General features: G+C 34.8%; 1 protein-coding gene and 1 long non-coding RNA gene across 5 annotated transcripts in view; one reads left to right on the top strand and one right to left on the bottom strand.

Moving 5' to 3' along the window:
- The first annotated feature begins 400 nt into the window (after positions 1-400).
- Positions 401-2230, top strand: LOC145819790 (uncharacterized). The gene is made up of 3 exons (XR_014360563.1): positions 401-1596; positions 1688-1948; positions 2067-2230. It is a non-coding gene; the product is annotated as an uncharacterized LOC145819790 (long non-coding RNA).
- A 3425-nt stretch (positions 2231-5655) lies between these two features.
- Positions 5656-12136, bottom strand: part of CDS5 (cytidinediphosphate diacylglycerol synthase 5) — a 35541-nt gene continuing 29060 nt past the window's right edge. For 2 of the 4 annotated variants that reach the window (XM_028224901.2, XM_028224899.2), the window contains exons 4-7: positions 11318-11442; positions 10198-10331; positions 7868-7983; positions 5656-6170 (exon numbers count right to left, since the gene is read on the bottom strand). In XM_028224901.2, the coding sequence (XP_028080702.2) occupies positions 6079-6170; positions 7868-7983; positions 10198-10331; positions 11318-11442 (467 nt within the window). In that variant the 3' untranslated portion in view covers positions 5656-6078. Of the gene's footprint in view, positions 6171-7356; positions 7751-7867; positions 7984-10197; positions 10332-11317; positions 11443-12136 lie in introns of those variants that run through there. The other 2 variants (XM_082916579.1, XM_028224903.2) reach the window with 1 other exon arrangement.

Genomic DNA, 12136 nt, shown 5'->3' with positions numbered 1-12136 from the left:
CCTCACCGATCAACCTCGTAAGATCGACTCCTCACCGATCGACTTCACGGATAAGCCTCTCTCTCTCTCTCTCTCTCACATCTCAACATAGTTTGTGTGAGATGAAAAAAAAAAGAGTAAAAAATAAAAATAAAATCAAAGAAAATACTTAAATTATTTATGTAGGGGTGAAACTGACAGTCATATGTTTTTGTTTTTGATATTTTTATGTGGTCTAAAATCGGGTAGGTAGGGGTGCTATTTAACTCACCATAAAATCTAGCTTAATGGGTATGTTCTACAATTTCATGCAGGGTTCACTTGGGACTTGTATAAACTACCATAGACTATTCATCCATAAAAATGTCAAAACAGTTTGCTAATTGTTCTCCACAAAAGGCTTTAATTTTATTTATTTTTATTATTATTGAATTGGGTTGAATTGGGTTGCTTTTGTTTTTGTTTTTTTTTTCTTTTTTTGGTTGTTGGTAGAATTGTAATGATTTTGAGTTTTTTGGGTTATTTATTTGTGTGAATTGCTGGTTGTTCAAGTTCTTTGTCAAATGCACAGTTTTGTTTTTTTTGGGATTAATGGGTGAAACACACTGTACTTATGAGAACCATTAATGTGAGTGGAGTGTGTAGCTGAAATGTCGTTGAGGTTCTATTCTGTCAAATTGATAGGTTATAATTTATCAATGTAAAAGGGGAAATGAAATATTTGAAGTTAATATGATGGAGTTTTTGCAGTTTCATATTTACTAGTTCAAGTAGCTGCAAATATTTTTTAATATCTCATATTTTTATTTTGTTTCCCTTTCTCATTTTTTAGTTTAAAGTTAGTTGTCCTTTTTGTTTTGTGGCTAGTACATTGTTTCTCTTCATCTCCATTGACTTCATGGTGTCTGATAAATCTGTGTGTGTACATGGCTAGGACCATGTTTTGAACTATTTTATTTTCTTAAATTCTAGAGCTCTGTTTTTGTCAAGAAGGAATTCAATGACAGCCATGACTACTTAATCATTGTTTCTCAAACTAACTTAACAAAAAGAGTCTTACAAATGCTTTTTTCCATAGTCCTGATTTAGGTAGGTAGTTTTTATTTTTATTGGGGTTAGGAAATTAGCTCAAAGGTTGAACTTTTAGCTTTGGATTTGTTAGGAAATCACATTATCATGCTGTTTTTCAAGCAAGACAGTTTTTCCTGTCTGTTTTTCAAGCAAGACAGTTTCTTTATGTTGGATAGGACAAGAACTTCAATAATATGCCAAAGTGTGAGCATTCTGTGAAAGCTGCACGAACCGAAACGACTAAGCAGTTACATTGTTACCATAACAAAAAAATCTACCTGTTACATTATTGTTCTCTTTACTATTGGCTACTCTACAGCGTGATGCCATGATGGTGTTATTTTGGAAAATGGAAGTGTACATTTTGCCAGCTTGAAATATGCATGTTGCTCCTTTAGGTTTCCTCCGGATTTATTTTAATTATGGGATTGCTCCGTGTTTATAAATGGCTTACAGTATTTCTGATTCACACCATTATTTTCATTCATGTGACAGTTCTCTCGGCTCTACAAGGAATTCAATCAGTCTCCTCAAGCATAACACAAAGTAAGCTATGTTCTTTCCTCCAAAAATCCAATATTAATTCGACAAAAACTAAATCAATCTAAATTCAATTCATTTTTTGTTCAACTGCCAGAACATGTCATAATCATGGCGGTTGTGCTCCTCGTGGCACTCTTCATATTCCAGCAGTGCGGTACGAGCAAAGTGAGTTTCTCATTCTCTCCGATCATGCTGATGTGGTTCGGCTCAAACATCGCCATTGGAGTATACAACATTGTTAAGTATGAACCCTCTGTTTTCAAGGCCTTGTCTCCTCACTATATCATCATATTTTTTTCAAGAAATGGAGTCACTGGATGGACTCTCCTTGGTACTATATTTTTGTGCATAACTGGTATGTTTGTTTGTTTCTCTATGGTCAACACTTGTATGTAATCTTATTGTTTTGGGTTTTATTAAATATATAAATAAGTTTGATTTTGATTTGAAAAGTTGTTAATTTAATGGGACAGGGGCTGAGGCTATGTTTGCTGATTTGGGTCACTTCAACAAGAATTCAATTCAGGTAATAAAAGAAAAACTCGTTTGAATGTAAATAATTCAAACTTCAAGAAAAATTTAAAACTTGATTATGTTTTTAAATTAGATTTGAACAATCTATTACCATAAAAACTACCCGCCAACTATTAAGTAATTACTTACTACTCACCATGTTGATATGGTGCTTTCAAACTAATAAGAGCACCAAATAATAGGATGATTATAACCTGCCGACCTGGCCCACGTTGGGATATATGAGATATATGTGTCGTTTGGTGTAGCTTATAATGCTGTTTATAGTTTTATTTTATTTTTAGTTAAATATGATGTTGTTGAAAAAGTTAGTGGAGACAAATGGAAATCAATGGTAGAACATGCGAAAGTGTCTTATTTGGAAAGAGGCTTAAAAGAGAATCAGAAAGACACTTTTGTGAAGTTGGTGCAAATTGAACCATAACCTATACTTTTATAGTGAGGAACCTCAAGAAGTAAAAATTTTATGGTGCTCCTATTCAGTGAGGAACCTCAAGAGTCCAAACAGAACAAGTAATAAATAATTGGGTAGAGCTGAAGAAAAATTAAATGATGAAAAGGTAAATTCTATGTTTATTTCATTACCAATCATTAATCAAGGATAAAGGGGGCAACATTTTGGATTCACTTGGACATAGCCCAGCCACATGTGCTTGTCACACATACACAGTGAGATAGAGAATAAATGTTACTTTAGTTTATAATATACTGAAAGCTATGAAACACAAAGTCACCCAAGGAAATGTTCTCAGATTGCTTTTTTAGATTCATTTCTGTACTTCCTTATGTGCTCTGAGACTTGTGATCTGAATCCCATGAAGCTTTGAATGGATATGGATTGAGGTTTTCTGTTCTAAGGCAAGTCTTAATCCTTTAAGCAGATTGTGTTGTTAATAGATTCTCTTTTCATCTGTAAGTTAAAAACTCTCTCTTTAAATTAAGAACCTTTTTTTGACGGCCTTTACATAGATTGAAAACATAAAAATAAAAATAAGAAAAGAAGAAAAGAAAATAAGAGAATGATGATTTCTTAAGAAATATATTTGAAGGGATGTTGGGGGGTGGGGTGGGTGGGGGTTAAGAGTATATCATAAGGTCAAGGGTTGGAGAATTAATTGAACAAAGAAGGAAAGGACTGTTTGGGTCCTTTGGGATGCTGTGAACAGTGCCTTCAGATCAGTACCTTAAGATCAGGTTTGGTTGAGAAACTAAATAAGAGGAAGACTAGGGATTTAGTGCTCACTTTAGAGATTATATGAGCTGAATGATTAGCTGAATAGTTTCACAGATCAAAGAATAGAAACAACAATTATTTAAAATGTAATAGTTTGTTTTTAACATTCGTTTATTTCTTTAAAAAATGTGATTTGTTCTTTATTATTTAGACATTTAACCAGGTCTGACATTGTTATTTCCTCATTATTATGTTTGTTTTTTTGTTCATTTAGGCTTTTGGAGGTGATGATTCAGATGTTGGATCCCCCAGGATTAATCTCACAGCAACAGCAAAATCAAATCCTCCTGTAGATTCTCAGTCACTTAGAGAGTCTGACATTCAATTAAATATGTTTCTTTTAGATTTTATTTTATTATTTTATTTTTTTTAGAATTTGGGTGAATTTTATAATTTAAATATGTTTTTATGAACATGTACAATTTAATTGTTCTTTGTAAAATATTGAATTTGATGGTTTGATTAATTGTTATTTTTATTTTCTGTTATGATATTTTTGTGAATGGAATGTAAATAATTAGCTCTTAGAGAGAGAGACGACACCACCGTCGGAAAAAATAAAAAATTTTAATATTTTTATTAATTTTGTTACAGGGTTTACTTTTTGCGACGATATTATATGTCGCAAAAAATAGAAATTTTATTATTTTTTAATATTTTTTGCGACAGTATTACACTGTCGCAAAAAATAGAAAATTTCATTTTTTTATACTTTTTGCGACGGCACCACCCGTCGCAAAAAACAGTGTTTTTTTTTAAAAAAAAGACTATTGGCGACGGTGTTTTTTGCCGTCTCAAATAACGTTTTTAGCGACGGTAAAATAGGGCCGTCGCAAAAAAGTCAAGAAATTTCAAACGTTATTAGCGACTGCACGGTACCGTCGCAAAAAGGTAAAAATGCCGTCGCAAAATATTAGCGACGGCACTTACCGTCGCAAAAACTCTTTTGCAACCCCTGCAGTTGCGACCCCCCTCTTGCCGTCGCAAAAAGTTATTTTGCCGTCGCAAAAAGTATTAGCGACGGCAGTAGGAGTATTAGCGACGGTATTTTACCGTCGCAAAAAGTCAATTTTTTTGTAGTGATATATAAAATTATTCCAGTCCTAAAAAATATCACCCAATTTTTTTGTTTTTTTGTTCACAGATTCAGACTGAATTCTAAAAACTCAAATTCACAATAAACATGGATAACAAGTTTCTCAAGTCATATATCACAATAAACATAGATGGCAGGTAATTTCTCAGAATCCGCACCCAATTAATGCCCCAACAGCCTGCCCAGGTAGCTTATAATTATACCAGAAATGCCTCGTAAGTAACTCGACTTATTGAGGCCCGAGTGGCCTGAAGTATTCTCTCTCCTCCCCTCTCTATTCTACTTGTGTTCTCCTCTCTTCTCTAAGTGTTCCCTCTCCTCTCTTCTCTATCTCTGTTCTGTTCTCTTTCTCGCTCGTCGTGACCACCGTGAACCCGCTCGTCTCTGCCCAACACTAGGGTGGCGCAATAAACAACTCCGGCAACACCACAGTCTACACCTTCAGAGAGTGCATGAAAGACCTTTCTCGCTCCAATTGCAACCTCTATTTTGCCCCAATCAAAACCCAGATCCTTCGTTGCCTCCCTTTCCAACGTCTGATTCTTTATGATCGATTGTTCTACGATGGGTGTTACTTGAGGTACGACAATTACATGTTCTTCAACGAAAGTTTGAGTGGATTGGATCAAACTATGTGTGGGTCGAGTGGGTGTGTGGGTGGGAATGAGACTATTTCGAGAAAATGTTGGTGATTTTGTGAGGAATTTGAGCTTGGAAGTTGTTAACAATGGTGGATTTGCTGTTAGGTCTGTGAATAGAGGGAATTTAACGGTTTATGGGTTAGCTCAGTGTTGTTTTGTTCTTGTGTTGTTTAACAATGGTGTTCTCTCATCTCGGTTTTTTTTTTTTTTGTGTTGTTTGATAATGGTGTTCTCCCATCTCTTCTGTGTGGTGTTCTCCCATCTCTTTTTTTTTGTTTTGTTCTCCCATCTCTTCTTCTCTCTCTCTCTCTGTGTTGTTTTTGTTCTGTGTTGTTCACCATCATCTTTCTCTCTCTCTCTTTCTCTCTCTCTCTCTCTCTCTCTCCCTCCCTCTCCTTCTTCTCTCTTCCTCTTGCCTCTTTGTTTCACTGAGGGAAAAAAAAAAAAAAAAAAAAAAAGAAGAGAGGTGCCAAAACGACCTCGAGCCATTCGAGCCAGCCCATTTTTGAGCTAGGTAGCAGAGTTGTAATTATACATTCAAAAGACTAAAAGCAATATTTATTCCCAAAAAGAATAAAAGATTGACTTGTTTCTTATAATTTTCATAATTTGTTTTTCATATTTTGAAACTAAAATCAACCCATAAATTTTCACTAGCAAAAAGGCATTGCCTATTATCAAGGAAAACTACAATACCCATTAATAGGCGGAGAAGGTACATGCCACCAGCTTATGCCAGAATACAATTTATTTGATTCATGTAATTCAAGAAAACACATAAAACGAATATTTTCCTGAGCAAAGAATCAGATGTGAATAAGCTAAACCTGGCGGAGTTGCATTTGCAGTCTCAGATAACCTTCCCCGGGATTCTAACAAAACTCTTGGTCCAAGTTATTGATTATTTGCTCGTGCTTGCTTCGAGTTTTGCCGAACCAATTGAGCAGAAAAAACTCAACCTTTTTCATGGCTGTTCCATATCAAACTCCATAAAGTGGTAGCAAAGTTTTGACGAAGGAGTAGGCAAGTGCACCCGTAAATATGTAGCTGTCTACCCTGTCTAGCAGTCCACCTGCAAAAATCACCGCCTTGGCATTGAGCATCAAGCTAAAAATTGTTCATAATCAAGAGTAAAGAGATTGTCCAAAGAACTGCTACCAACAAACTCAGTCAGCCTAGCACATCGAGATTGGAAGCTTTGCTCCATTACCTGTTAAGGTAAGGTTTGCATGCATGTTTTCATTGCATTGACAAAGGGCCTTTTCAAAAAAAAGTTTCAAAGATAGACAAAAATCTTGTTTGAAAAACATGTATAAAAAGCTCTATGTTAAGTGGGGTGATTGATCGTGCTTTTATAGCGATAGATCACACTTTTAACAGTGGCAAGCAATCAGTAAGTGATCAATTGCCGGAAATTAATTTTCAAGCAGTAAACAAAGATAAATTGGTTTGGTTTGGTAAACAAAGAATAATTGGTAAGCAATGAAGAATTTAATCTCTTTTTATTATGTTAAGATAATCTTGATTATTTGATATGAAAGGATATGTTACTAGACATAGTTTGCACTCAATTGTTTAACAACACTATCCATGACAATCAATACCCTAGTCCGCATAGGGTGGGATCGGGGTCATGGCAACAAATAACCTAATCACCTCTCCATCTCTAGCAAGAGCGATATATTTCCATTGCCATCCTCTCTCTCACTAAGGGCATTTGACCTCTTGCCTCTTCCATCTTTGGTGATCCCCACACCATCTTCCAAAAAGGTCCTAATTGACCACCTCATCATCCATCATCCAGACCTCTTATGAAGTAGAAAAGTCAAAATATTGATTCTCAATAAATATATATATATATATATATATATACATCCTCCCTTCTCCAAAAAGAATAGGTAAAAATGCATCCAATTTAGTCCCCATTCGATGGGGGGTCCAGGAGAGGTAAAATAAATATAGACCTAACATTGCCATTATTTGCATAAAGTGGCTTCCCTCGGGTATGAACCCACAACATCAAGGTTGATAGGTTGAGTTTTAACCACTAAACTAGTGGCCACCTATTCCCCTTCTCACCCATAAAAATAAAAAAAATAAGAAAACCGAAAGAGACCTAGTGCATTAGCATTATAAAAACATCAACATTTAACCTAATTTGTACACCCAGGAAATAAAGTACAGCAGCTCATCCCTTGCTGATAACCACACACCAGGTGATACTTTTCGTTGTCAGTCAGTAAATAAAGACTGTTCCGTCACCAAAGTTACCCAAGTAGTAATTGTTTGAAAGAAATTTCATGTTCCTTATAATCATCTCAAGTGTCAGCTAAGAAAACTAATATCAGCAGTATCAATTTGACATACACCATATCTGTCCCTCTATAATAGCAGAACAGCAAAATCAATGCGTCTATTAAAAAATCCTAAAAGTAAATTTAGCAATTAATGAATAGACAATTAAGTCAAATATTTCAGATGTTTCTGAAATAATTTGGCAATACTTGCCAAAAATAAAATAAAATAAAATAAAATAAATAAATAAATAAATAAATAATTTTTGACAGCAAGATATAGTAGATGCACACAGTTACAGTCCAAACACTTCATACGAACAGAAACAACATAGTGGTTAAGGAACCCAACACTTACCTGAAAGATTAAGCAGCATAATAGGTTTGTTGTTACATAAAATAAACAAAGGAAGAAACATCATCATACTAGTACAGTGTATAACTACAGAATTCAACAAGAGCCAGAGGTAGTTACCATGTCCAGGTATAAGGGACCCTGAGTCCTTAACACCCGCATCACGCTTGATCATTGACTCGGTAAGGTCACCAAAAAGAGATCCAAAGAAGTTCAGAACACCAAAAACTATTGCACTGATAATCATCCACGAAACTATGTTAATGCACATTTTCAAGTTTTAAAGAAAAAAATCTCTTATTTTAGATTTTGTAAAATATTAATTCATCAGGTCAATGTACCACACTAAAATACAACCCCCTCATGCTATATCTTATATTTCTGCTGAATGACATATGCATAGGAAATCATAGCGCACCCTTTGATTTTACTTTTAGAAAAATTCCACTTTCTCCAATAATGTATTCTGCTTTCTGGCTATAGCCAAAGCTAACAAGTAGATGAGGATTGAAACCATGATAGTTGACGTGACAAAAACATTACGCAATGTTAGTCCCCATTGATTGATAGTGCTGGGAGGGGATACAGATGATGGGATTGATAGCACTGGGAGGGGATACAGATGATGAAATATCCAACAACTACAATTTTGATCAAGGTCAGTCCAGTCAGTAAGATATTAAGAACCCTTTTTAGGAGAGCATACAGAAGAAGAAAGTGAACAATTCATATGAAAATATTTGTTTTCACCATTTGGTTCACTTGTAAGGGAGAAAAAAAAAGAAACGAAGAAAAATATTTTCAAAAACATTTTAGCTTACCCAAAAGAATCCCACTCACATAACAGATTTGCAGGGTGGGAATTGGGTACAACAATTGGGTATGTTCCTCCAATCTTATTTGGGTGCATAGACACTAACTTTCTCCAATTACAAGTTTAAATAGCATTTCTGTCACCTAGTCTCATAATTGTTACTACTATATCTTTACAATGTTTGGTTACAATTACTCATACAACATTTCTATGTTTCTCGTTTCCAGTAAAGTAAATTTTGTACCTGACTATGTTACATGGACTCGGGTCTAAGTGTCAGGTGCGGGTATGTATCTAGAGATCAGACTCGACAAACGTCTAAATGAGGGATATGCGGGTGCATCTAAAAAATACCAAAAATTAGACACGGGTACATGAATTCAGCTAAACATGGATACATCAAAAAAATATTATGCATTTTTTAGGCATCCCACTAAATATAACATATAAAAACTATTTTAGGCAAAAAATAATTTATACTATATATGATTTTATTATATACATTTTTAAAAATAGATGATTTATTTTATATCAAAAATGCTAGAGATCCCAAAAATTCTACCAAAAATTTTACCGAATGTATCACATGGGTGTGGGACCCACGTGGGACCCACATTGTGTGATTACTCATTTATATATATATATATATATAAATAAATAAAATAATAATTTATGTAGATAATTATTTTTATAATATTATAATTTATATTATATATGATTTATTTTCTCTTAAAGAGAGAGAGAGAGAGAGGAGAAGAAGAGGGAGATTGAGAGGAGAGAAAGAGGGAGAGCAAGAGACGAGAGAGAAGACAGATAGAGAGAAAGAGAGAGATAGAAGACAGAGAAGGAGATCAAGCATTGAGCGAAGAAGATTGATGTCGATGTCGATGTCGAAGTCGAAGTCGAAGTCGTTGAAACCAGCGACCAGAGGAATTGAAGTCAACAACAAGATCAATGTCTTCACCCTTTCAAACGGCAACCAGGTTCTCTCCTTGCTCTCTCCTCTTTCGTTTCTTTTGCCGTATCTATTTGTAAAGAGTCGTATCCCGGCCGTATCCCACATCCATACCCGTGCCGTGTCTTGTTGACACGGGTACCTCCAAAAATCCATAGAGTCCATGTCACGCAGGTACCCGATTATTTTCTATTTCGTTTGCTTTCTCACCTACTCACTTAGTTTTTTATCATCATGTTATACTTACTTTCCTTCTAATCATAGTACCTACTAAAATCATAGTTTTACTTGTTAGTATTCCAATATTCCAAGTTGTTAATATTAATATAAACCTACAATCCTAAGCTAACTTCTTCACCCATTCTTGTTCAGGAAAGTGTAGAGACACTTGCCTATTTTCATGGCACATGAGCGCCAATGTGGCCTCCCTTGCCCAAAAAACCTGAAGGCTGGTGCAACTAATAGCTTACAGGAAATGCCCTAGACCTTATTCGCATATTTATATTAGGATTCATATCTATAAACAATCTAATGGGGATTTTTATGTGGTAGTTGTCAGAGTACCTACCACACAACCACCCTCCTGATCCAGGTTCGTGATACTCTAAGTAGTTTCCAAAAGGTCAGTAAGCATGTGGGCAAATGCATGTGCGAGTGCAACAGTGAAATAAAATAGCATACCTTAGAAAAGATGTTGGCCAACTAAGAATCCTTGATAATATAACAGAAGTGGCTATACAACCAGCTAAGCCCGCAGCAGCTCCCTCCCATGTCTTCTTTGGACTAATATTAGTAAGGGGCGTCCGACCAAATGCCTACATTGAAGTTCAAGCCAACAACACATTTTATGTAACTAATCAGCTAGATTGTCCGAATAACTGTATAGAACAGATAGTAACAAATATATATATATATATATATATGAAGAAATCTGCAAGTTTTATTTTCATTCAAGTAATCAACAAGCAAGCAAATGATATTGACATATCCTTCAACTTAGAAAATCTAACATCCGTAAAATTTTCCAAACATTGATAAAAATGTAATGACTAAATTTCACAAGGCATATGAAAGAAATTACAAGCATAAATGCTCCACTAATATGTACTAAATGTATTTAATAAGTATTATTTGCACCGACTACAGTGATTAACATATTTTAAATTTCTGAGATTTTAGGTATAATCACCCAGACAAGTGAGCAAGCAATAAGACATTACAAAAGAAATCATTTAAAAATCAAGGGTGCTGATTTTCTTTTAAAAGTAGATTGTTCTCATTGCGTGTCAATATTTAATTGTGAAACAACCCTTCAAATTGAAGAGGAGCATCATTGTTCAATAGTTATTAGTTATTTAACTATAGAATTTAGAAACATGGTGGAGATGGTCAACAAGAACCCTTCGGTCAATCAAAACTGGTGAAATCCCCTTTTAAAGGCACTCTAAGATGGCAAATTCAAGTGTTCTAGTAACAAGAAGGGTTTTAGAGAGCTAGGTAGCTGTATCTTGAGGAAAAAATATTTTTGAAGTTACATGATCATACACATACTATCAACAAGGTGATGTGGCTTAATGTGGTATTGATACAAACAGAAAATTCAAACAAAATGATGTGGCTTAATGTGAACCTTTCACTTTAAAACAAAACAGCCATGAAGAGGCTTTATTTTCAACAAAGACATTGCCACATCATTCTTATAATAATTTATGTATAAATTTTCTGTATGAACAGTTTCCCTATTGAATATTGCAAGAGATGGTAGAGAGGTCCAACTGCTTGACTTCAGAAGCACAAATACCTTGCCACCAGCAAAAGCACAAGTATCAGCAGCAATTATGCTGCTAATAGAAATTAACGTTGCCACAAGACCCACTGTCCACAGAGTTTGGCCACCAAGAAGCAAAGGCCATCCTGTTACCACTCCTGCAAAAGCTATACTTGTTAGGAACAGTGTAATAAAAGTACCACTAGACCATCACAAACTTGGAAATTAATTTTAAAAGAATATGAAAAGGTTGACATAAACAAATAATTAAGAGTTAGTGTTAAAAAGGAAAATTGGTCTAAAATGGAGTACCACCTAAAGAGCTCGAAGTAAAACCCATAATATCAGCAAATTAATAATTATGAAGCAGCAAATTTTAATGCTGTCAACAGCAGAAAAGATCAAAGCATTTTGATAAGAAATGCTTCACAAACCAAATACGCATCGAGATCATTGCCTAATGTGAGTAATAACTTTGTGAGTGGCCAAAAATTGCAGAAAGCATTTCAAGTTAATCATCCAGAATAGTAACTTTTCAACATGTTCTAATTAGTCAGGAAAGCATACAAACAAATGTAAACATGCATGCACTGAATGAGCAACTTCATTTACATCAAACATTTTTTCGACAAGAAAATTCATTACCAAAACCAGAACATAAAGAATATAATTCCATTGGTGCGTGCATATCGCCTATAAACTGCACAAAAGACAAAAACCGAGAAAAGACAGTCTTCTCTCAACCGAGAGAGAGAGAGAGAGGAGTAAAAACCATTACGCACAAATTGGTAACTCTCTACCCTCAAAAGACCTCCTATTATGCTCCCTCCACACACTGTCTATAACACAACC

Source organism: Camellia sinensis, chromosome 2 (assembly GCF_055761805.1).
Source record: "Camellia sinensis isolate YWXY chromosome 2, ASM5576180v1, whole genome shotgun sequence".
Lineage (NCBI taxonomy): Eukaryota > Viridiplantae > Streptophyta > Magnoliopsida > Ericales > Theaceae > Camellia > Camellia sinensis.
Note: the sequence above shows the minus strand (reverse complement) of the source record. Positions and strands in the feature narration are given on the sequence as shown.